The 26,936-nt window shown below is 40.2% G+C and overlaps 1 protein-coding gene across 2 annotated transcripts in view; it reads left to right on the top strand.

The window, feature by feature from the left end:
* The window catches only part of hdac4 (histone deacetylase 4), a 188,602-nt gene that overhangs the window by 76,883 nt on the left and 84,783 nt on the right, over positions 1–26,936 (top strand). Inside the window, exon 1 of one of the 2 annotated variants that reach the window (XM_053495964.1) lies at positions 23,119–23,297. The exons of the other annotated variant lie outside the window; for it this stretch is intronic. Coding sequence (XP_053351939.1) covers positions 23,294–23,297 — 4 coding nt within the window. The 5' untranslated portion in view covers positions 23,119–23,293. Of the gene's footprint in view, positions 1–23,118; positions 23,298–26,936 lie in introns of those variants that run through there. 2 annotated transcript variants of the gene reach the window in all.

The following is a 26,936-nucleotide window of genomic DNA, read 5'->3' as shown; positions in this document are numbered from 1 at the left end:
GTTTAAAAGTGTAATTGGCTGTTTATAATGGGTTTGGTGTAGGTTTAAAATTAATTTGTCATTGGTTTATGCTGAGCTTAAAATGTGTTTAAGCTGGGTTTAGGATGGGTTTTGTCGGGGTTTAGAACAGGTTTGCTCTTTATGGGTTTAGAGTGGGATTGTGCACAGTTGGGTTTGATCTCAGTTCAGAATAGTTTTTGTCTGGTTTAAAAGGGTTTGGTCTGGTTTAGAATGGGTTTGGACTGGTTTAGAATTGGTTTGGTCTGGGTTTAAATTGGATTTGGTTTAGAGTTTGATTGTGTATAGTTTAAAATGAGTTTAGAATGGGTTTTGTTTGGGTTTAGAATGGGTTTAGTCTGGATATAGAAAGGGTTTGGTCTGGGTTTAGAATTGGTTTGGTCTGGATATAGAAAGGGTTTGGTTTAGTTTAGAATAGGTTTAGTCTGGGTTTAAAATATGTTTAGTCTGGATTTAGAATGGGTTTGGTCCGGGTTTAGAATTGGTTTAGAGTGTGATTGTGCATGATTTTAAAATGGATTTGGTCCAGGTTTAGTGTGGGTTTGGTCCGAGTTTAGAATGAGTTTGTCTGGGTTTAGAATTGATTTCATTTGAGGTTAGAATAGGTTTTGGTTTGGTCTCAGTTTAAAATGGATTTGGGCGGGGCCTAAACTGCATTCTCGTTGGACTATGACAGACTCACAAGTAGGAAACAGATGGTGCTAAAGGGTGATTTTGGCCGTGTGCTCTTTTCGCCTGGAGACAAGCCCGCTACCAGCAGCCCCTTTATGTCTCCTTTCAGTCCCTCCATTTCCTCTCTTTCTGTCTCCCTGTCTGTCTCCACTGTTTGCACTCTGTTTCGAGGTCCTCACGCGGCCAAATCGTGCCGAGCTCGTTCATGCTCTTGTCCCTCAGCAGTAATCAGAACATTCAATACCACAGCACAATATCAAACCACCGCGTCCAGCATCATCTATTATTCATCCTGCGTGAAGCATGTAGCCATTCGATATCAATCTCAATAGGCTAGTCTTTACCCGTTGTGAAAATAGCGTCTGATACACTGTAGTTGCTGGGATGCGTGCTGGCTTGTGTGTGTTCGTGTTAAGGATACTTGTAAGTGGCTTATATGAATGAGGTACTTGTACTGAGTATAGAAATAATGCATCTCTCTCTCACTCTCTCTTTCTCTCTTTCTGAGTGCTGATGTCATCGGGTTATACTTGGCAATGCCGTACATCTTCTTAATCTGAGGCAGGTTTATCCTGCCTGCTTCGTTTGGTTTTGTGCAAGTGAATACAAGTTTATTGTAGATATTTATGTGCACTTATTTACAGACTAGTGTGTGCATGTGTGTGTGTGTGTGTGTGTGTGTGTGTTTTTTCCTTTTTCTTCCCATGTAACCCAGTAAATCAACTGATAACTCACAGGTACTACTAGGCTACCTTGCACCATTTACATCGTACATGCGAACAGCTTGCCGAACTCCGGGCGTGACAGCCATTTTTGTGCTCTCATTGTGTGGGAGCGCCATTAAATATTCACAGGATCACTTGGCATAATGCTGAGCGGGGTGAGCCAAAACAAACTGTTACCAAAACAAACACAGCTCACTAAACAACGGAGACACTGAGCCGTTTGGGATCAGCGATGATAAAAGGTATGACAGTGTGATGGGTTTGTTTGGGAAATAACACCATCAGATTTAGGGATTAGAACCGGGAAGCTAACAGGCTTCTGTTGCGGCGAGTTGCCGGTTTTATGGATGGATGGGAAGCCGTTTCTACTAGCGGAGGACATAACGATATAGACTGCCTGTCCAAAAACAAAAAGTTACTGTTTCCGAAGGTTTAAATTTATTGGCTTGGAGTCGGATCAAGAACGGACTAATTCATTATTAACATCTGGATGTATACTGGAGAAAACAAAAGCATGACTTAAACATAAGCATCACTTAAACTCTTGGTGAAGTTGCATTATAAAAACAAAAATCAACAGTAGATAACACAACTTAATTTAATAGTAATTGTAAAAGTATTTCTATACACAATGCAACTTAATCTCAGGATTGGGACTAAACAGCTGTGTGGCTATAAGAGAACCAGTTGTTATGGAAACTTATCAGAAAAAAAAGCCTTCAGTTTGCTTGGAGGAATTTACACATGGACTGAGCACCATGTTGAGAGCCATCATCAAAGCTACAGTAAAAACTATCAAAAGAATTATTAACGCGCAACTTTACCGCAAATTTTACTTTTTTATTTTATTAATTGATTGGCCATTTAATGTACCGGTTCACTTAACCTTTAGCTAATATAGGATTGAGCAGCAAAGCTTTTACTTGCCCAGTGGCTTAGTTTATGCATTTCTGATTTGTGCACGGTTGATTTGCCAAATTTAGATATTAAAAGAAATTTGCTTGATCAACGAAGTCAATCAAATCAATTTTGCATGAAATTTCAGTTCCGAAAACGTTCAAATAATCAAATTTGACTAAAATTATTTCTGTAGTAGTACTAATAAAGCTGCTTTGGAAGTCCTTGCATGCCAGTTCTTATTGAGTGATACAGTCACGCAAAAACTGCTTCATTACAAGTCGGTGTAAAACGGAGCATTCCTGTGGTCGTGACGGCATCGAAAGCTTTCACGGTCGTCCAGCCGTGTCAGGGGAATGCCGCTAATCTGCTTCAGCAGGTGAGAAGTTCATTTCAAAAGCGATCATGTATAACCCAGTCCCTCACTCGCCATATTGGATGGCTGATAACCATCAACATCTTCAAATCACTAACGATATTTAATGGTGCACGAACTTGGCGTCGTTTTTGGGTTTTATTTTTTCCTTCTTCTTTTTTTTCTGGTTTTGTTTTGTTAAGACGGAAAACCTACGCATGAAATCGCCCGCCAACAAGCATCAAAGAAAAAAAATAAATGCTGTCAGCCAAGTTTGCTCAGTGGTAATAGTTGTTGGGTTTCTGCTCGGCCCTAAATACAGCTTCCACTGAGCCGCAACGCACACATACACACTCATACACACACATACACATATAAAGCGAGGTTGAGGGTTAAAGCAGCTGTTTTCATTATTTTACACTGGAAGTAATATTACATACACAAATAATGTGGAAAATGTGAAAGGTTTACATATTAGAGCAGCGGTTCATGGTGGTTTTTTTTCCCTTTTATTTTTATTTATTTATTTTTTATTTTTTTATTTTGTTACAGTGGTGAAAATTTTACCACAAACCACCATTATTAAAGCTATTTTATTTATTATGGCCTTCTTTTAGTTATTAGCTAATTTGATTGGTCACTTAAGTTATTGAATTTAATCCAAGCCTATACAGTATATGAAAATAAATGCTGTAAATAATGTGAACTTGGATCTATATATATATATATATATATATATATATATATATATATATATATTATGCTGCACATTTAATTAATGAAATCATTAGAATTCTGTAAAAATATCTACAGTATATTAAAGGCATGCATGGAGTTTATTGTAAAGCTAAAGGCATCCCTGACTGTATGAATCCATTTCTGGGAGAAAAAAACAAAACAACCTGCTTCATGAAAACCTCTCTGTGTTTGTGTACATACAGTACACTCATACAATGCTTTCGATTCTGTTTGCTGCTCTTATGCATTTTTAATGCCTCGCTATTTTCGAATTCACGCGATCATGTTTCCAGAAGGATTTTCCCCACCGTCGAACACGGTATCAGCGCCAAGGTCGCAAACGCCGGTCTCGTGACAAACACCAGGCATGGAATTTATACCGGTAGGCGTTTTGAATAGCGTGACGTCACCCCGCTGGTCCGCGGTCGGGCTGATTGGCTGAGGCCGCCCGCGTTTGCATTAAACTCTCGGCTGATTTGCCTGAGCGCTGCTCGATTGACCGTTGATGACGGTTGCGCGTGTTTGCCCGGCACTGATTGGCCCGGGTGCTTGTTTTTCCTTCTCGGCAGCGTAGGGTAGCACCGCCGGAGCCGTTTCCTGCTATGAGAGGAAATGAAAATAAAGCGAAAGTATAGACGCAGGTGCACCCTGAAGAAATGTAGCACCCAGCATCCGCCTGTCGCCTGATCAGTGCTGAGTACCTGTTGCTGCACGTTAACATGGGCGTAAAAGACGGATTGAAATAGCTATGCGAGTGTGTGGGTGATGCATGTGGAGTGTTTTGCCCTTTGAAGAGGAGGCTCTGACACCCCTGATGAAGGCGATGAAGACAGATTTGCCTGCATGTTAACTAGGCTGAGCGAAAAGCTTGGCTTATTCATTCAGAAGCGCGCTATTTAAGCTGCCAACGCCGCGGAGTCGCGCGCTTACACCACGGGCCCCGGGTATGTGGGTGTGTGCAGTCCATCAGTTACATCTCAATCTAACACTCCCTCTGTTTTAGTGTCTGCCAAGACATGACTCTTTTAAAGGTTTTCCAGCCTACACACCCAGACACACACACACACACACACACACGTGTTCTGTGGCAGTACGCTTAACAAGGCTTTTTTTTTTTTAGGTGATTTTACAGGTTTGTCAATGATATATAACTATTATATCACGCTTTTATTCATGACAAAGTAGCATTTATTATCATAATAATATAATTTCATAAAGAAATAAAAGGCTGTTTAAAACAATTGCAGCTTTGCCAGAAACCAGAACTCTCAAACTTTTGTCCTAAAGACTGCATCTTCGTGTCTCGTCTTCACTTTCATCTCTCCTCATCGCTCATTATGTCTCAGCAGCACTCGTGCCAGTCCTCGCCTCTGGACGTGCACGAACACATGTCCGTCTTTGATCCACGCTTCCCAGGAAGACTCTCTTCTCAGTCCCGCGTACTTATCTCTACCAGGCGGATGTTTCTTTTTTTCACGTAAAGCAAACAGATCTCTGATCACTTCCAGCTAAGTTTAGTCTTGTTACAGTTGTGTAAAGGACATTACGTGTGCCATTTCTTCTTTTTTTGGTTTTGTTTTTTTTATTCTTTTCCGGTGGTGTAAAATATTGACTGAAGGACGAGACTGACGTGCGATGGGAAACGCTGGGTCGCTGGGTCTGTGAAAAGCTAAAGGAAGAAGCAGGAATTTGGTAGGAGCGCAGATTTCCAAAAACAAGAGGATAACTTTTTTACTTTACTCACACACACACACACACACACACACACACACACACGCGCACACAAATGATATACTGTACATGTAGTGTATTTCTTGTTAAACCAGAGAAGATCTTGACCCTTGCTAATTTTACACATGTCTCTCAGGGGAAACTGTTTCCTTATTGAACCGGTAGTCCGCTGACCTCTCATATACGGGAACTTTAAAACGATGGCTTTTCCAGGAAATGGGAAGTACGCTGCTCGGATTGTTAACGATTCCTGCCAAGCGAGTCATTGCGGAACAAGCCTTTTCTTAACAAGTCAGATCATGCGTTGGTCTTGCGCTTGGATTTAGTTTGCTTTGTGCAGCTAGATTCACGGTTAAAATATTCAGCGCTTGTGAACACACAAAAACTTTGCGTGTGTGTGTGTTTCTTGAGCCATGCTGTGTTTCCGGGCAGTGCTTCATGTTTAGTGCTAGGTGGCATGCTGCTCTCTGTCTTACTGAGAGACACTGAGAGCTGTCAAGGGTCACCTTGCATACTCAGTAGGGGATGGTGTGGGTGTGTTGGGGATGTAACAGTCAGGCACCATGCCCACGTTTCACTTCTGCCACCCCACCCCTCTCTCTCTCTCTCTCTCTCTCTCTCTCATATTCTGTCTGGATAGACTGTAAGGTTAGATCTGGATGTTGGCCAGCATAGCGCAGCAGCTTGTTCCTCACAGCAAAAGCATTGCGGTTCATCTCTTTTATCCCGACACGATATTTAAAATAAATGCCGCTTTTATTACTCACCATAAAATCCAGATTTCATCGGAGCCTGTTAAAGGAAGCCACGCAAGCCGTCCACAGCGGAGCACATTTTAATAAAAGAGATATTTAACATCAGGAGAAATTAAAACGAAGTGAAGTCAAACACAATCAAGGCGAAATTTAGATGCTCCGTCCCGCTAAGAGCCGCTCAGCTTACCGTTCATCTCTACCGAGCGTGCATCTTGCACGGCGGCGAGGAGTAACACCTGACGAGGTGTTGACTGTTCAAGGGAAGCAGGGGACGCGTAAGAATGCAACAGTTAGACTTACAGTTAGAAGTTAATCATCTTTTCTGGAACAGCACATCACAAAGTCTTTTATGCATCTTATTTCAGAGCAGTTTGCCAACAGTTTCAGTTTGTGATTTAGTAATAAGCATATCATGTGGTTTTTCAGTATCAAGTGGTTATGTTTAATGTTAAACATTTGTGAGAAAACTCATTTCTTCTCGAGGCACGTTTTAAATTTCTGATCGGAGTTTAAAAAAGAAAAAAGAAAAGCATTGCTTGTTAAAAGTGTGGATGGTAAGCAGACTGACATTGTGATATTCAATCTGATTCATTAAGCAAGGATGTTTTAAATCAGATTTTTTTTACAAGCAGCTATATTTCTTGCAGGTTTCTTTTCTTGCAAGTATTAAATATAGAGATGCACCGGTCGATCAGCCAGTGAATTGCTTGTTTTCCAGCTTGTTCGGCCATGACTGATCATGTTGGATATAAGCAATTCTGTGCCTTTGATCACCCTTAGTCCCGAAACCCACTAATTACGCACACTTTAACCAGTCTCAAAACACGAGCGCTAATTAGCCTTAAAACATGCATTACAAAGCGCGCGTGCCCGCATGATCACAACTACTTAACACTCGCTCAAGAATTCGGAGGCATTTGAGGCGGTAAGTCGTCACCTTGTTTTATAATCCTTACTAGAGTCCTAAAACTATTTACACATTTTCATCCTGTGTGAATTATTTGCTTAGATTAAGTTTCATTAGAAATACTGATTATGGTGGATGAGAGAGATATGTAAAAATGTAGATTTTTGTTTAATCGAATTTTGCATTTACATCTATGCATTCGGCAGACGCTCTTTTTCAAAGCGATGTACAAAAAGTGCTTTAAAGTTTACTGGAAAAGATACAGTACTTATACGGGGTTACCTAGGTTAATAACCAAGTGATTTTAAGTTTTAATAATTTTAAGTTAAATTTTAAACTCCTTTGAAGTTTGTATTTGAAGTTAGTTTGTATTGATTAAATGCTGTGCATTCTTTTTTAAGTGAGAGAGATTAATGCAATAACGAACGGGCTACATTTAATTACTCATGTTTAGTTCAGGTGTGAAACTGGTGAATAAAGATAAGGTATAAAACTTTCAAGTCATGACCAGGGGTAGCTCAGTGGTTAAGGCATTGGACTACGGTTCGGAAGACCCCAGGTTCAAACCCCACAACCACCAAGTTGCCACTGTTGGGCCCTTGAGCAAGGCCCTTAACCCTCAACCGCTCGGATGTGTAATGAGGAGGAAAAAAAAAGTAAGTCGCTCTGGATAAGAGCGTCTGCCAAATGCCTAAATGTAAATGTTACCGTGATGAGATCATATACGTAGGGTGGTGATTCCCACCCCTATTAAAAACTGTAAACATTTTCTAATAAACACTGGAATGTTGTGTAACTTGTGTTACTTGTGTTTTTTATCATTTAAATATGTTTTATACAAAGCAAAAAATTTTTTTGTCTACGTCATTTCTTCCCCTGACAATTTTCTGCTTTATACTCCAGTCCAGTAGGTGGTGGTATTGCACTATCTGTCTATATACTCAAAGGAAGAAGAAGCAATGCTCCCACAAAATATTTTACAGTAAAATGTATTTCCTGTAAGATGCAAGTGGGTTTTATTTTTTGTAAACTTTGTAGTATTTATTTTTTTTTTACATTTAAATTTTGTAAGTTTACCTGAATAATTACAAATATCTATCAGTTCTCAAATTCAGTTGTAAGTAGCTTTTACTGTTACAGAGAAATCAGACTTTCCTTGGGTGGGAAACTTCCTGTCTGTTATAAAGCTCTGACACCAAGCGGCAAAATCACTGATCGGACAGGTTCTGTCTTTTCATGTCTTTTATCACGTGGAGCGTCTGCTGGGACTTCAGCTGCTATGATAGAAACATAAGTGTATGAGTTATGGACCGAGTGTCTTTGCAGCTGGAACGCTTGTCAAAGCTCCTTTTCTAGAAAAGGAATCTGAGAACTAATTTAGGAATCGATGAGCGTTGTGATACAATATTGTTTGTTTGTTTGTTGAATTATTTATTTATTTACTCATACATACTTTTATTAATTGATTTATTTGGTAATGAGAAGTCACCCGAATACTGTACATGTGTTTTTGGGAGACGCTTGCTGGCCGCCGCTGATGCCAGTCCTCACAGATGGTCTCTGAGCATCCTGTATTGGCTACTGAAAGTGGCGCCCTGTCCGCCGCCTTGGCACTCGCGCTCAGCCTGGTGCTGCCAAGTGGTGAAGGCAGGAGCTGTGAGACAGCTGCCTCAGTTCTGTTGGACCAGAACATGTCTCTCCCTCTCTCTCTCCCTCTCTCTCTCTCTCTCTTCCTCTGTCTTTATCTCTATTTATCTCTGACTCACTCACTCCCGCACATATACACACAGGCTATATGTTTAGGCATTATTTACCAAACATAACCCTTGACCTCTGGGCAATGTCGTCTGAACATTTTAAGTTGTTTTGTTTTTTTAAGAGTAGTAATGCATGACCTTAAGAGAATTCGCAGGGGTACAGTAGTTGGAGTAAGGAAGAAAAGCCAGCTCTTGTTGATGATTGATCGATCTCTCAGTGCCAGGGTGCAAATCTTTATTGGTGATACAATAATTATAGTTACACCAGTAAATACAAAAATAAATACACTTTAATTCACCACTGAGACTTTATTATGTTTAAGAACTGGTATGACATGTTAGGGCTGGGCAATATGATTGAAAATAATGAACGATAATTATAATAGTATTATTGATATCATTATAAATTATGGCACACCATGTTTTTCTAGGCGATTTTATTTTATACTCTTGGTGTAAGGAGCTGATGTGATGAAATAAAAAATAGTGAGTAAAATAGTAAATAAATAAACATTTTGCACATTCTGTAATCCTGTTTAATTCATATCTATATTTTATATATTTCTATTTTATTATGTAATGTTTGTAAATCGTGTATTTCGACCTAAATTTGTAATTTTCTATTTGATATTATTTTAAGTTTATTTTACAATTTTAGTTCCCTAGTACAATTCTAAGATAGTCAACAACTTCATACCATTGTGCAATTTCTGGTTTATCCTTATAATTAGCTAAAATTAATACCCATTAGAGCTACAACACAGACCTTTTTAATGCCGTGGGTGAATCTAATCTCACTTGGCACCATGAATGAATTTACTGTACAACATACAGCTGTTGTTAAATCTTCAACACTTTACCTTTTACCTCATCACTTTACATAACCAATCAATTCAGTTTAATTTATATGGGACCTTTAATAATGGTTCATTGTTGCAAAGCAGCTTTACAGAATAAAAAAAAAATATATATATATATATATATATATATATATATATATATATATATATATATATATATATTAGGGATGCACCGAAATTTCGGCCGCCGAAAATTTTCGGCCGAAATAGCATTATCGGTTTCGGCCGAAACGTAAGAAAGCGCCGAAAATAAAAGCCGAAATTATCGCCACGCCTCTCCCATTCTCCCGTCTCGTTCGCGCTGTCATTACGCATCAAACACGGAGTATGTCGGCGGTTTGGAAGCACTTCAAAGTTTCAGATGAGGACAGCAAAGTTGCAATATGCAATTTTTTTTTTAATACAAACAAAAAGAAAATATTTTAAACATGTTTTTTAATGAAGCCATTTTCGGTTTCGGTATCGGTTTTCGGCCAAGTGCATCCAAAAATTTCGGTTTCGTTTTCGGCCCAGAATTTTCATTTCGGTGCATCCCTAATATATATATATATATATATATATATATATATATATATATATATATATATGGAATGAAAATGAAAGGAAATATGTACAGTATAAATCCTAATGATCAGATTGTTCGTGATGAGCAAAGCCGAGGATGACGGTGGCAAGGGAAGACTCCCTGCAAATGCAATAGGAAGAAACCTAAAAAGAAACCAGACCCAGCAGGGAACCCATCTTCATTTGTGTAAATAACAGATAGCACGAACTGATCTGTGTGTAAGGAGGCTGGAAGTTCAGTATAACAGGAAAGGTGATTTAAGTAGGTGTCAAGTCTACTTTTGTTATTGGAGTCTCAGGTACTGAACTTTTCGTGGGAATTTTAGTCCTGAGCTATTGAGCGACTGCAGTCACAAATCCTTAGAGAACATCAGTCGAGTACCAAGAACACACGAGATCTCCAACCAGAAGCGGGGCACCAGGATGAGTCAGAGAGGTCCGGAGGGCAGAGGGAAGGGGGGGGGGCGGGGGGGACTGGATCACTGGCCGCTCAGGAGCGCCATGAGGTATCAGTTACTACACAGAGCTCTGATATCGTTTTCATATCCACTAACATCATCATCATATCCCCCAAATAAGCGACTGAGTAATAATCTGATTAACTGAGAGATTGATGAATTAATTGATCAGTTGGTCATTTTATAACAGCCATATTGCCTCAGTATGGCAGCTTTTTGAGCAGCGTTGCCAATCTGATTTAGCTGTGAAAGCTCTAAGGCCAGCGATGCATAATGCACTCCAATTGCATTTTATTACATGATTGAGTCTAATCACTGAAGACAGGCCTGTGATTTTGCCGTAATGGTGCTGAGAGGCAGCCAGGCACATGCCTCAGTCCTGCGCGATCAATACGAAGCCGTGCAGTTTCAGTGCTGCACTGTGTTACCACACTCACACACTCTGCAGCACATTCTGTTCCATGTGTGTGTGTGTGTGTGTGTGTGTGGTTTCAGGGCTGTCATTCAATCCGAAATATAACCTGGAGTTTGAGGATATCTGAACTGAGTGAGTGTGTTACAGTACAGTGTCAAGCTGAAGTGTGTAGGGATTCTTGTGTGATGTGTGTAACAGGTCTATTACCTGGTGATGCTTCATTTAATCCCATCTTTGTCGCTTAGAGTGATCATTTTCTCTTATTTCATTTCTTTCTCTTTCTCTTTTTTTCCATTACACCCTGCTAGTGCATCAGATCCACAGCAGCTCAGTTGTGTGTCTGGTTTCTGTTTGAGAGATGGACAGACAGCATAAATACTGAGGGCTGATGATAGAGGTGCGGTACCCTGATCTTAACGAGCGTCTAATGCCAAACACCACACCAGTTCAGGGTCTGTTTTTCTTTCCAATTGTTGTGATTTTCCCAGTGTGTGATATACTTTGTGTTGAATCTTGTTCTTGAAGTAAGAAGAACACTGAGGAGCAACAGGCAGTTAGAGCCTGAGGAGAAGCCTGTGAGTTTTATATAATTAATATATTATTAATATTGCGGATCTAAATAAATATTTGGCGCGATTAAGCTTCCACACTGTACAGTCTCATTTGGATTTATAAGGGAACGTAATATGTAGAGCTGTGTGAATCTGTTATGCAATGTAATCAAACTTGTGTTGGTTGATTTTATTAATTGAGTCAATTTTAAATTTAGAATCAATTCACATTTTTTTAAAATAACTTAATCTTATAAACAATAAAATGTCTAAAATGGACAAATTCCTTAAAAATATATATTTTTTTTAATTTTTGCATTTTTTTTTTTCTCATATTTTGCATGTCTACTTCTTCACTTCTTCTTTTAAAATTATGGGCGGTATGGAAAATGGCGTTTAGGAGCGCAATCAAGTTAGACAGCATTTAATTTTATTTTATTTATTTTTAATTTTTTTTTGGATTTTTCCAATTTCTCCCCTAATTTAGTCGTAGTGAATTCCTCTCTATCACTAGGCGGCTCCCACATTAAGCCTACTACTACCACTCAGCCGGGAGGGCCAAAGACTATCACGTGTTTCCTCCGAAGCGCGTGACGTCAGCCGACCGCATCTTTTCTAACTGCTTGCTCACGCACCATAAGGGGCGAAGTAAAACATTCTGAGGAAAGCACTAGCCGCTCCTTCTGTGTGCGCGAGCTCACAGACGCCCCTGATTGGCTGTAGAGCCGTGATTAATGTGGGAGCACAAGTACCTCTCATCCCTCCCCCCTGAGAGAGCTCGGCCAATCAGCTCTCTCTGTGCCTCCGGCTGTGAGAGGAAAACAGCATCACCTGGGGTTCGAACCAGTGATCTCCGGATGATAGGGCGAGCGCTTTACCACTGCGCCACTAGGACAGCATTTTAATAGTTAGTAATATTAAATAGTTTTAGTAGGTTTTTAAACTTTGTGCAATGACAACAACTAATGCATTTAACCCAGCGTTTCATTAGTGCTTGGATACCATCAATTTAATTTTCTCAGTTTGCTGGAGCTGTGATCAGACTGCCTGCTTCACGTTTGAAACGGTGGCCTCCCAGGAACTCCCTTAATGTTCAGGACTGTATAGGGAATGAGGAAGAGTGTGTGCGCAAAACTGAGTAGCAAACTGAGAAAACTAACTTGGTGGTGTTCTGGCACTGATGAAACGCTGGGATAAGTGCATTAGTGAGGCAGGGGATTAAAGATTAACTGTGTTCTGTTATTCCACGCAATCAAAAGTCCTGGTTTGACTTGAACGTCCTTGGAATATAAACTAAACTGCCCATCTTTAAAGGTAAAGTAATTGTTATATTTTATTGCTGCTACTTTGCTTACCCTCGCAAAGACTAAAGCTCATTTTAAAAGCTAAAAAATTAAAAATGTAAGGTTAAATAAGAGCCATCAAGTTATTTGTTTCATATCAATCCGAATAGTCGGTGACTCATTTTAGCGGTTAACAGTTTTCAAAATAAGTGTTTAATTGCTGCTCCTGTTAATGTTGCTGCAGTTTCCAGATCTAGACTAGTACTGTAGAGAAGTTAAAGAGTATCAGCGTTATGAGCGGTTTGCTAGCCTTTTAAATTATTCACATGTTACTTTTAAAAATATGACCCGTTTGAATGTACCGTGTTTTTCCTGTTTTTATGATAATTAAATCATTATTACTCACACTCTCATTCATCTTCTATCCCGCTCTATCCTGTGTACAGTGTCGGGGGTGGGGGGGGGGGGGTTGTTGTAGCCTATCTCAGGAGACTTGGGGCACGAGGCGGGGTACACCCTGGATGGCGGTGCCAATCCATCGCAGGACACGTTCACATAAACGCACTCGTTCACACAATACGGGCGATTTGAGAACGGCACTTAGTCTAAAAAACAAACAAAAACAAAACTATGACTATATTTCTCAGCAGTAGAACTCTCATTTTTCTTGTTTCTTTTTTCTATTGTTTCTTTTTATTTGTACATCACGTTGCTCTTAGTGCGGCCCACACCCAGACCATCCTGCAGCTCGATGTCTGGTTTTGTTCATGAATTCTATTTATTTATTTATATATTTTTAGTCCCTCACCACTTGAAATCATTCTTGAGTGAATAGGTCATGTTTCTTTGTCTTCTAGCTGGGTGGCTAACATTTTAATCTACTTCAGCTACTTTGCTGAGTGTCACTAGAAGCAATTTCTCCTCTCCTTTTTATAGCCTGCTGAATTTTGTATGTAAGAAGCCTCTTCTGCTGGAGGAGGGTTAGAGGAAAGGCCATGACCCCTTTTATCTTGCTCACACTCTCTGGAGTGGGAACAGAATCAAATATGGATCCTTATTTCCTAACTTTATTTCCTTCTAGGGTTGCATTTCTTCGGGTACTAAGTGACACCCGTAGATCGGGCCGCGCTAAGAATAGACGAGGGAGATCTTTTTCATTTGTTAGAATTTAGAGGTCACAACATACAAAGCTTTTTTTGTTTTTTTTTTGTCCTTGTGATTAACTGTAATCCTTTTAACGTGAAAAACGTTTTTTTTTTTTTTTTACTTTAAAAAGCCATTGGTGCACATCCAGTGTTCTTGGCACATGCATTATTGATAGGGACGTGAGCTAATATGACTGCTTGGTGTTGTTTCAGTGGGTGGAGCAAGTGTTCAGTAGGTCAGGAAAGGGGTGAGCGCTCCACACAATCCACTGGACTAATGGAGCAGAGCCACAATGTGTTGAGAAAGAGAAGCTGAGGAAGAGAAAAATGGATTTAGTAACATGAGCTCACTAGGGTTAGTGCATAAATACATTACAGCAAATAGATGCAGATTCTCCTCACACACAGGTAGCATACAGGTTTAAGGCTGTTGAGCTTGTGTTAAAGAAACACTCATGATTTCTCCAACACAAGTTTGAATCCGGGTATATTGTGAGAAAAGATGTGGAATAATCCAGTTTTTTTGTAATCCAATACTGGGGTGATGGAGTAAGAGCAATTTTCAATGATTTGTTCTTGCCTAGATTTTTTTAATCAGGGTTCGATATAAGCAATGACCTGGTAAAAAGTATGTTGGGCCAGTTGATTGGCCAGTCACCGTTCAATTCGGGCCAGTCACCTATCTGGCCATGCTCCCTATAATAATAATAATAAGAATTATTATTATTATTATTATTACAATTTATTTCTATATCACTTTTTATGTGGGCACAATTTCAAGTGCAAAAAAGTCATAATACAAATAATAATAATAATAATAATAATATTAAAATGTTATCTGTCACACACACGGTCATACCCAGTATGATATACAGTAAAATGTTTTTAACAACCGCCCCTGACTTTAAAAAATATATTCTAAATAAGAACATGAAATAAGAATATAATTTAAAAAATTTAAATATTAAAATGAAACATTCTAATAAAAGATTTTACAGTATAGAAAATATAGAAAACTTTAGCTATAACATTTACATTATGTACAGTAGTAAAAATAGAATTAAGATGTACCTGAAATGGAAATGTCTAGTCACGAGCAAAGCAGCATGTCCAAAGTATGTGCAATTAAGATAGTAGCAATAATAATGATATTATTATTATTATTATTATTATTATTATTACTAATAGCAATAATAATAATAATAATAATTTTTTATGTGGACACAATCTCAAAGTGCATAAAAAGATAAACATTCCAAAAAAAGACGCAGTGTTGAACAGTGTTGTACTATTAGTAATTTCAATCCCAGAAACATAGAGCATAAATGACCTTGCATACCGTACATGATACTTCATGATGAGATGCATCATGACGCAAAGATGTTACAATGTGCATTGAGGAAATTTACAAATCACAAACTCGAAATCACTTCCCTATGCCTGTAATTACATCACATGATTTGATCACCAGAAGTCCCAAACCGCACAACCTATAAAGTTTAAATAAAAAGGTTACACAATAGTCACATGATCACATTGTTTTTAGAAGAGCCAGGAATCATCTGCATATGTAAACTATATGTTATATGAACATACAATCATTTTAGTGGCTTTCAGATTTGTGATCAATGTGGCACAAGAGAGAAGCCACAGAAAACAGCCATTTTAGCTGACTTTGGAGCTCTAATCCCACGATCATTATTTCAGAGAGTTCAAAAATATTTGCATGTTTATTTGTAAGGGTTTTGTGTAGAAGTTTTTTTTTGTTTTTTTTTACCAATATTGACCTGTTTTTAGCAAGCAATATTCGTTTTTTTCTATTTTTATTATATAATACAAAAACTGGGATTATTGGTTTATAAAAAAAAATAGAAGTCCTTTTAGGCATAATTGTTTTAGGTTCAGATTTTGTTCAAAGGATTTCTACTGAATCATGAATTCAGTATCATAAATTGAATTGAATCGTTACACACCAAATAACAAATATTTTTATTTTAATCGTTGTTATGTATCATGCCTTTTTTGAACTAAGGTTACAGGAGTAGTCTACTTGAACAAGAAAATAATGATTGACAGCCTGATTTATGAGTCGCATTGTAGGCAGACAAGAAGCGAGGCGTTCGAGACGGGACCAGATGACGATTCTGTCTGTGTGCAGTGAACGTTTAGCCTTATAGTCTTCATGAAATTGAAACAGAGAATTGTTATGAATTGGTGGTCCAATGGGGAGCACCATTCAACCGAATCATGTCGTTCTTGTTAAACTAAAGTTAGGTGGACAATAGTGACAATAGAAACATACAGAAGACATATCATGGGGTGTCAGTACACGATAATATGTGAAGACTAACCGCAATACCATGGCAACGCCGGTGTGCTTTGGACTGGACAGAAGTGGAAATTCTAGGATATGCTATTGTTAAAAAAAAGAAAATTATAATGAAAAACTCCGGAGTATTCCTCTAAGCCTCATTCCTCTCCTGGAGTGTCTATCAGACTGCTGAAAAATTCCACAGTGACAGAAGCGTGATGGAAGACGAGGTAGCTGAGTGTTGGGGTGATATAATTAGACAACCCTGTTAAATGATCAGCCCTGTTTAATGGAGAAAGGCTGCTCCAAACGTTGTCTTTTCCCACAAACGCGATAATTGCGGCTCTTCAGGGAGCGTCGAGTCTGGAGTCGGCACAAATCCCCGAAGTTGGTCCTGTTTAACGCTGGAATCGCTCGCATCCTCGGCTCGTGACTCCTCCTCGGTCCTGCGGCTCACGCGCTCCCAGTGCATTTGGTCCCAGATCTTTAAAAAAAAAAAAAAAAAAAAAGGAGAGGGAAGAATTTTGTAAGCAGCTGAACGATTTCAAATTGAAGCACACTTAGATCAGAGTTTATTCCACACCCAGATTTTCACCAGATGACCTGCTCTTATTGTGCTGCGCTCAATAGGCGGAGGGGAAAATATGCGCTGCTGAAGTACGTATTAATCACGTCACATGGCGGTGTTTCTAGCTAGTGCGTTGCTCTCTGTGCTCCACTTTATTAGAATGAAATGCCACTATATCTGTGAAGCGCAGAACTCCAGCACCTGCTCTTATATTCAGAGAGAGAGAGAGAGACGGCAGAAATCCATCAAGAGCAGTAATTAATAATGAATGATACAGTATTTCTCACATTGGTGTTCAGCTGTGTCCTGAGGGAGAAACTTTCTGAGAGTAGTAGCATATCTGTCATTCCGTTTCTTCATTCTGCTTCAGCTTTTGGGAAATCTTCTTTCATTCCTCACGGCACCGGCTCCAGCGTTTCCTTTCCTTACTCTGATGATATATCACCATCATGCTGTCCATTTCCTCCTTTAGCTTTGAATAGCTTTCTATAAATTCCGTTTGCACAAGAATGCAAGCGAGCCCTCGGCACGGGACACGGGGGAGCCGTCGACGCATGGGAGTCGCGTGGAACGGTGGCTCCGTTTACGGCGCAGCATCTACATCTGCTCTTCTGATGTTTCGTCTAACAGGTTGGATTAAAATTCTGACAAAAAGTGTTGTGTGTGTACATGCGCATGCTTTTTTTTTTCTGTGCGCAAGTGTATTATCAGCATGATCGCTGGGTGTGTGCATGCATGTGGATGTTATCAGCAGCATAGCTGTGTGTGCAGCGTCAGAAGTAGATAAGGGCTTTTTTCTTTCTACCCTCAACTGTCAGTTGTAGGCCACGCAGCTGGCTTCAAATTGTAAAAAGTCGCTTGAAATTTCAGTTCAGCTCAGTTCAGTCAGGTGGAGAAGCTTGAGAAGATTGTTTAATGTCTCAGCTCTTGACCTGTCTGGCCTTGGTGGTACCATTCTTTTTAAGATACACTGATATAGAGGGCACAGATCAAAATTGCACTTGTGCAAGTTTGAGGTAGTAAGTGCAAGCATGGGTTACATCTGTCCCATGTCCTGCTTTGATTTAGTATCCTGTTAAGCATGGAATATATACTGTATTTATAGTACTGCCTTAAACATAGACATTGAATTATAGGGATGATGATTCATAACAATTATTTAAATGATGTACTATATGAATCCAATGCGGCAATAGTTGTTGAATGGGTTATTAATCCAAAGGTCGCTGGTTCAAGTCCCAAGCTTAAAACACCAAGCTACCACTCTTAGACAAGGCCCTTAATCCTGTCTGCCCCTGTGCTGCTGTATTCCGGCACCATGCTGAGCTAAGCGAATTTCACTGTTCAGTTATGTATATATGACAAACAGAAAACTAATTAGATATTAATGCACCCATACGTTAATGTGGCATCAGTGCCACAGCATGCATTTATATTACAAACTGCATATAAAGTATAGTTAAAACTGTTAGTTTTCTTAATCATATAGTATCTGTTATAGTTTTATCAGGAACTTCTGTTTCGGATTTTAAGCCTACCATACTGTACATGTCATTCAACACTCAATATTAGTATTTGTCAATAACTGACACACCATGCCATTGCTATAGGTTCACCCCCATTGCACCCGCAATACTTGTATTACTTACTGTGGTGACCACATGTATATATAAATAGATACTTTATTGATCGCGAGGGAAATTCCAGAAATACATCTGAGCAGTTGAGGGTTAAGAGCCTTGCTCAAGGGCCCAACGTTGGCACCTCGGTGGTGCTGGGGTTTGAACCTGGGACCTTCAGATCAGTAGTCCAACACTTCAGCCATTGTGCTCCTCCTTACCCGGTACTGAGACAGAAGTGAAATTCAGAGGTTTAGTGCTCAATCTTGGTTGTCATAGTTTTAAATAATGTAAAATAATAAGAATAATTTGTCAGTTCGTGCAATGAAAGTGCTAGACAAAAATCAATCGAGTCCTTTTTTACTTCAAAATCCGCTGTATCTGGCTGGGCATGGAGTCAAAAAGACGTCTGCAGTACTCTGGTGTCACTCGCTCAACTCATTTGATCACTTCCTGAAGATCATGTACATAAAATTAGCCACAGTTCACTTGAGAATTCCAGAATTTTCCTTCAAAAAGTAAAAGTCGTGCCACATAGTTGTTCCATCCATTAACTAAATTAATTCTATCCAGACGGACGAGAAATAATTAGTGACATCACCTGTTTTGTGCACAGGGAGAACTTTAATACATGGCATATGCTGTCTTCATCCTTCTGGCCACCATTGCATATTCTGTTGCCGACTGTTTTTGCATGCTGTACCAGTACTTAAACTGTTACGATTATGCATTCTTCATCTTTGATGTTTTATATTTTTATTATTTTGCAAATATACAGTAACTGTATATAAAATGCACCGCCAGAGATTCACAGAAACTGCAGTTCTGTTGTGCTTGTTTTTGAAACTTAAATGTACACTTGTATTTATAGGTTATTTCAGATCTATATAAAAATCCACCCACGTCTAAACAACTATATTTAATCTCAAATGCCTGTCTATTAACTAGACATGTTACAACCTGAGGAAACTATTCAGATGCTGAACTATTGAAAGATCTTCTATCTATAAGTTTAAAATATCCGGCAGCTTTATTGGACGTAAATATAGTGCTTTCAGAGCAGTTTCACACACTTTCACTTTTTGCACGTCTAACTGTGTTGTAGGTATAAATCGAAACCCATTTCATCTAAAATTGATGTGTTATAGATTTATTATAAAAATGTGATTAGCTTACATAAACATAATCAATAATGACACTACAAAAGCCCAGACTCGATCCCAGTAGAGTAACTGTGAAGAGACCTGAAGAGAGCAGGTCACATCGTCAAACCTGGTCGGGCTTGAGAAGATCTGTCAAGAAGAAGTAGAGAAACTGCTAAAATCCAGGACACTTACTGTACTAAAGGAGACTTGATGCTTAGATGCTGCAATAAGTCCTAAATCAAGGGTTAAGTGACCTATCCAAGTGAAATTTTTATTTGTTTTGCAAAATGTTCTTGTACTGTATGTAGAACCCAAAGGTGTGTTAATTATTTCTGAAAGTATTGCATTTTTCTCTTCTGCATGTGCCTTAGCTAGATTATAATTATTATTTTTTACTTCTAGCATCAAAAAAACGTGAGGGAAAAAATATCGCATAAATTAACACCACAATGAGATCTCAGCCAAGCCGAGACTGAAAAGTTTTTGGATGAAAGTATGTTACGGGGTATAATGTAAAATTAATATAAATTTAAATCAAAAATGCTTTCCTGATTTACGTATGCAGTGCACTGTAGTATATATCCAAGGGTCAAATAACACAAGAGTCATTGGGTCTGTTGCCTTCAATAATTTAGTGTATTAGTGCTAATAATTTGTCTCGACAGACAATTTTGGTTCATGTAAGGTTCAAGACCAAGTCCGTTGCTGCACAGATGCCAGTGCCTTTGGGTTTTCACAGAATCGCCTGCCGGGTGTTGGCTGTTATAGGTTGCTGGACATTTCTCTGCGTGAAAGTGATCTGGGGGATATTTATTTCAGCGTGGTATTGCTCTCTCCTTGCTCCCACGTAGCCAAACACGCTGGCTATCGATTAGTCGTGCTGGAGTAAATGTGTCATTGATCTGCCGCTTGGTTAAGTGCTGGTCCTAGCACCATGTCCCCTCTTTCTTCCTTTTCTCCTCCCTCTTTGCCACTCCCAGGAGACAGGACCAAGACTTCAGCCCTACTAGTTTTTCTTACCGCTCCACTCCAGACTACTCTGTGTTTAGCACCTGTTCATCCAGCAAGATGTTGAAAAATGAGCAATGAATGGAGCTCAAGCACAAGGCAGTTTGAATGTAGAGAGTGTGCTTACTTGTGTGGCTCTCTTAAAGTGCATGTGCTTGCACATTTTTTTGGAGTGAAAGCGAGAATATTGCTTCTTCGTGTTCCCAGTGGTCCTGAAGGCTTCATCCATCTCTAGTCTAATCACCTCATTTCTAATGCTGTTAAAATGCCTCCCATCCCCAACTCATTTCATCATGCACATTATTCAAAGGGACAGCCTTAATCACTGTTTTTATTCTAATTCTGATGTTAGTAGAGTACTTATCTCTTTCTGTCTTTCAGTCTATTTCTCGTCCCCCCCCCCCCCCTCCATATAAGCCACATTCTGCAGATTTGTAAGTTGCACAATAAAGTGAGGCTTTTTTTTTTGAGAACTTTCAACTATCTGCCCCGTTAGTGTATTGTTTGTTTTCACAGACATGCTCACAGTGGCTTTTGTACAGTTGTTTAAATTGACATCTGGTGCTCTGGAGTTTATAGCAGAAGAGGGTAACCTATTTTATAGAATTACACTCCCAGTAATTTAACCGCACAATATGTTGAGAATAGAGACTATCAATAGAACTGAAATTACTCAGGAGGTTATTACACGAGCGCTCTGCTGTTCTTATTTTACAAGTCAATGAATCGTTAGGAGAATAAGAAGGCACTTCTCGCTCCAGCTCAACTCAAATTCCTTGTACTCATTCCATATATTATATAACAGCATGGCAAAGATGACTAATAATAAATTCAGATAGCATGAAGTTACTTATTTGAGTTTCAGTGTAGGCTAAACTGCGTTTTATTTTTACAGAGCAGACAAAGGAGACATGCTGATCGTTGTTAGCAGCCCATAAATGTACGGTAGAAGCTCATGGTTTTCCAGATGCCAGTGGGAACTTATGGGCCGCAGAATGGGAGGAGCATCACTTGTGGTCTTGTGAGGGTAGAGACAGGATTTGCTGGCCTTGTGATGTTCTGAGCAGCACATGGGTGGTAGAATTGCAGGAGCAGAACTTAGTGTGCCTTGGGATTGCAAGGTGAGGAGCATTTGAAGTATTGTGCCTCACGATCTTAGAAGCAGGATCTTGGGTGGTGGGAGGAGAAGATTGTTGGCCTCAGATTGGCAGAAGCAGAGACAGAAATTTGTGGGGATCAGGATGGCAAGAGCAGAAACTTATTGTTTTTGGACGCCAAAGCAGGGACTTATTGGGTTCAGGATGACAGATGAAGGAACTTGCTTGTTTCCGATATGCATGATCAGAAGCTTGTGGGCCTTAGTAAGGCAGGAGCAAGAACTTGTTGGCCTCAAGATGGCAGAGGCAGGGGCAGAAATTTGTGGCACTCAAGATGGCAGGAGCAGAAACTTGTTGACTTTGGATGCCACAAGTAGGGACTTATGGGGCTCAGGATGGCAGATGAAGAAACTTGCTAACTTTGGAATTGCATGAGCAGTGGCTTATGGGCATTACTATGGCCGGAGTAGGAACTTGTTGGCCGCAGGATAGCACATGCGGAAAATTGTTGTCCTCAGGATGACAGAAACAGGGGCTTATGGGGCTCAGGATGGAAGGAGCAGGAACCTGTTGTCCTCATGATGGCAGAAACAGGGACAGAAACCTATTGGTTTTGGATACCAGAACCAGAGACTTACTAAGGATGACAAGTAAGAAAACCTGCTAGCCAAAAGTTTGCAAGAGTAGAAGCATGTGGGCCTTGGAAAGGCAGGGGTAGGAACTTGTTGACCTTAGGATGGAGCCGGAACTTGAAATGGCAGAAGCTAAGCTTGTCCACTGCAGTTCGGCAGTTGGAGAAACTTTCTGGCCTCAGTTGCAGAACCTTGTGGACCTTCAGGTTTAAGGACAAGAAACTTTTGGAACTCATAACGGCAGGTCATTATGAAGTCTAGTCTTTGGAATTGCAGGCACAGAAGCTTTGTTGTTGTTAAAATGGGTTGAAGTCTTGGGTGAGTCTTGGACTATTATGTGTCCTAGGACAATTGGGACTATGTCTTCAGGATATCAAGGAACCCTGTGATTGGGGTAGTAATTAAAGTTAAAAAGTGATGAGATGGAACTGTAACGGAAACGAAACTGAAAGCAGCTTCCTTATGTATTTTAAGATGATGTGATTGCTGTTTTGTAACTCTGAAGCTGTAGCACTGAGGGTTTAGGTTTTTAAAGGAAATGGTTAAGCGTTCAGAAAACCGAGAAATGTATGAGAGTAAACCAAAGACATGATGGTCCTTAGCAGTGCGTCATTGCTTCACTGGCTTTCGTAAATCTTTCGTAAAGTGCCTTTTATTTCTGGGTGCTGCTCAAATGCCCTACTGCAGCGTGTACAGCCATTAGTAATGAAAAAGAGAGAGACGGTTGGACCTTCTGTGAATCTGGCGTGCGTTCCAGGAAACCAGCAGCGGCGCGCATAAACACTCGGCATGCTCGCAACGGCTCTCTGATGTCACCAGCTGAGTGAGAGAGAGTGTGTGTGAGTGTGTGTGAGAGAGAGAGAGAGAGAGAGAGTGGGAGGAGGAGACTGAGGCAGCTAGAGACAGTGCCTGAGGGAGAGCAGAGCGTGCTCATTGAGAGACGGCGAAGAAAAGAATCGTGAGAGAGCGAGAGGGAGAGAGGGTTGTATTCCGCTTGCCGCGGACTTGAGCGTCCCGAGTGCGAGACTTTACGCTGCTCGGCTTGTAAGACGGCCGATTCTTCGTTCAGAACCGAGGAACTAATGGGTAAGAGGTTTTTTTTTTTTGGTTTGTTTTTTTGTTCTCTGCTTCGCAGCGTGAGAGTTTTTAATGTATGAATGAGTGAGCGAGTGGGTGGACACACTGTAGACACGGACTGTGCATTTATTGAATGGTGCTGATGTATGTTAAGGGGTGTTCGCCGGGTGTTTGTGTGCATAGTGCATCCTTGAACGGGCTGCATACACTGGGGACTGACGAGAGCTTTATGTTCAGTGCTTTTTGAGGAGTGCTGCATTGTGTATATATGTGTGTGTGTGTGTGCGTGAGAGAGAGAGAGAGGAAGGGAAGTATGCAGGCTGAGCACTGCAGTGAGTGTAATGTTGCTGAGGTGTTCTGGTTGACTGGTCCAGTCATGTGGGGGCTCCATCCTTCATTCATTGAGAGCGAAAGCGAGAGAGAGAGGGAGGAAGGAAATGAGAAAACGAGTTACATTAATTTATAGCGAAACGACAGAACAGTAGTGAGGAAACGATAGAGTGTAAGCTGAGAGCTGATGGCTCTCCAGGCTGTGTGAGGTGTTAGCGAGGCAGGGAGACTTGCTGAATCCTGATGAGCGGTATCCGAGTTTCCTTCCAGCGCACGCCAGCGTTTACAGTCGCACATGTTATTCCGGGGCTGTTTACCGCAGGAGGTACGCGGAAGCTTAACGACGCTGCCGAACGACTCTGGGACACGCCGTTACGGAGATATAATCAATGATGATCGATAGGCTTTCCTCGAACAGCATAGCACGTCCCATTTAAAAGCATTTCAATCCTCTCATCATATCACACGTTCATTTATTGAATCAAGAATGACACGTCCTACTTTTTATTTATAGTTATGTTACGTGTCCTCAAAGCAAGTTCCTGTTATCGCTTTTGTTATAAGTGCTATAAAGGGTCATACCCTCACCAGCTTCTCTTTTTTTTTTTTTTTTTTTTTGAAGATGAAAGTTAAACAGCTTGCCATGTCCTGACTTTCCCATTGTACTGTTTATCAACACTGTTGCAAAGCACTGACACTGGAAACTAGATAATCTAACCATGCTGATCGAACTAATTGTCTACACAATAGTTTGAAAAGAAAGGGAACTTCAGTATGTGATATTAAAAAAATTGTATCCAGCGTCATCAGATCGATTCTGATTGTGTCTTTAAATATACAGTACAACATCCTACTGTATATGAAGATGTTCACGTGCTCGTATCGCTCTCTCTCTTTCTCTCTCTCTCTCTCTCTCTCCTCAGCCTGCAGTGTCCTACCTCAGTGCCATTCACATTTCATTGCACACTGATCAGTCTCTCCCTTTCTCTCTCTCTCTCTCTTTCTGTTTTCGTGTTTTGCCTAGCAGCAGTAACAGCGGTTATGTTCTGTCCCGAAAAAAAAAAAAAAAAATTTAATCCTGCTTTCATTCGGCGCTGTGGAAAATATTAAGTCTACTCCTCAGTTTTAATGGGCGAAGTGTTCATCCGTGCCATCTGCCAGCTCCTCCGCTCCTCCAGCGAGACACATAAGCGCAACCCGACTTGTAAACGGCCCCTTCGAAGTAAATGGGACTCTGAGGCATGAGTGGGTGTGTGCATGCACAACCTCGAGTGTGTGTATCGACAGCTGGGTGATGTCTAGCCTGTTTAGCGTTGGAAGTAAATTCCGTCGACTCGACGTCGCGAAACGCGAGTCCTCCGATGCTTTACGAGTGTCCGTTTCTGTCTTTCCGTCTCTCTCTCTCTCTCTCTGTCGGACACCTCTCCTTTATTGATCCCCCACCTCACGCGTGCACTCATACTCACACACACACACTCACTCGCTGCTCTGTACTGAGATTGAACCTGATCGCACAGATTTCCCTTCGCGCAGGTTTTCATAAGGCCCTGGCCTCACCTAGCCTCCGGCTCTGTGTAATCTCAGCGGCGTAAACTGCGAGCGAGACGATCCCGCCGTCGCTCCGGGGCTGCAGTGATACAGAATATGCCGCTCGACGCTGCAGCCCAGGAAACCCAGGCTATAAATAGCCGGAGCAGTCAGCACGGCTCGTACGCTGTATATACCATCGACTAGCGGTCAAAGCTGATCAATATCTGCTATCACAGCGAGAAAATCTATATTGGCAGGAGATTTAAATGTTGTATTAACCTGATACAGTCTTAATAATACATGCTCACGCCCTACGCTCTCTACATTACACATTCTGGAGATGATGAAAAGAAAGAAAAAAAAAAAAACATGAACAGCACTCGACATTTGTGATCGGGGTTCTGTTAGCTCTCCAGACGTGAGGATCGTTAATCTTCCGATATATTTTTTTTATGCATGTAAGTCGAAATGATTTGTATCGTTAAGCACCAGCATCGCCGGACTAATTGAGCTGCGTTCCCCGAGCGCCTTCTCGCGCAGGGTTTCTTAAGTAATAGGAATTTAGTGTTGTGTCAAGCGTGTCTGGTCAGACCCAGGTCCTGAGCCCCAACTTTAGCCGTTAAAGACGTCTGCCTGCATGATGACCAATAAGAGGTGAGCGTGATAGCGAGCAAGTGTTTCTGTACACCATCAGCGACATTACTTCTTGGACGCACAATGTTTCATCTTGGTAACGGGAGAGCGATCTCTCCATGCTCCCGAGGCTACCACCTCATGAGTACGCACGCGGGAGGTGTCGAGTCGGCATCGTCACACACATTCAGAGACGCATTACATCCGATACAGTCGGAATAAAACTGCTTCATGTAAACACCTCGGACTCGATCCGGCCCGATCAGAATAAGAGCGCGGTGAAAACCTTTGATAATCTGATCAACAGGTACTGTAAATGTTTGGGTAATGTGATGAGAAAAAAATTCAGATCAGCTCTGTTGTTTGTCTTCAGCCGAGGAATTAACACTGATTGGTTCGGCGTTTCATACATAGAAAAACATCCAGCCAATCATAGTGAAAGCTCTCCAGGAGTTTGTGTTCGTTGGGGGGGAATTTATTCTGTTGTCGACAAGGTACTTTTACAATCACTGTTTCTTTTAAACGTTTGTGGAGTTACACAAGGTGTTAGATTTACTGAGCAAACATTGTCCAATCAAAAGACAAGCAAAGAAAGCACAGCTTTTCTGTTTATCACAGCTGCTTTTCAGATGAGAGATAGCATTATTATTATTCTTAGTTGTGGTAGAAGAAGGAGAAGTAATGGTAGTAGTTGTAGTAGTATAAGTAGAAGTATTACTACTGGTAATAGTATTAAAAAGTTTAAGAAGTAGAAGTATAACTACTAGTAATAGTATTAAATGTACTACTAGTAGTAGAAGTAGAAGTATTACTACTACTAATAGCATTAGAAGTACTAATAGTAGTAGACGTATTACTACTGGTAATAGTATTAGAAGTACTAGTAGAAGTATTAGTATTAGTATTAGTATTTGTATTAGAAATACTAATAGTAGTAGTATCCTGTAAGTTAGAAGTTCTAGTAATAGTAGTAAAAGTACTAGTATTAGTAGCATTAAAAGTAGTAGTACTAGTAGTGGGACACATATAATAATCATTATAATTATTATTATTATTAGTAGTAGTAGGATTAACAGAAGTAGTAGTATGAGAGGTATATGTGAGTTCTAAAAATCAATCATAATCAAGAATGTTATGTGCATGTGTAATATTTTT

Source organism: Clarias gariepinus, chromosome 5, assembly GCF_024256425.1.
Source record: "Clarias gariepinus isolate MV-2021 ecotype Netherlands chromosome 5, CGAR_prim_01v2, whole genome shotgun sequence".
In the NCBI taxonomy this organism is placed as follows: Eukaryota; Metazoa; Chordata; class Actinopteri; order Siluriformes; family Clariidae; genus Clarias; species Clarias gariepinus.
This window is presented reverse-complemented; position numbering and strand designations above follow the sequence as displayed.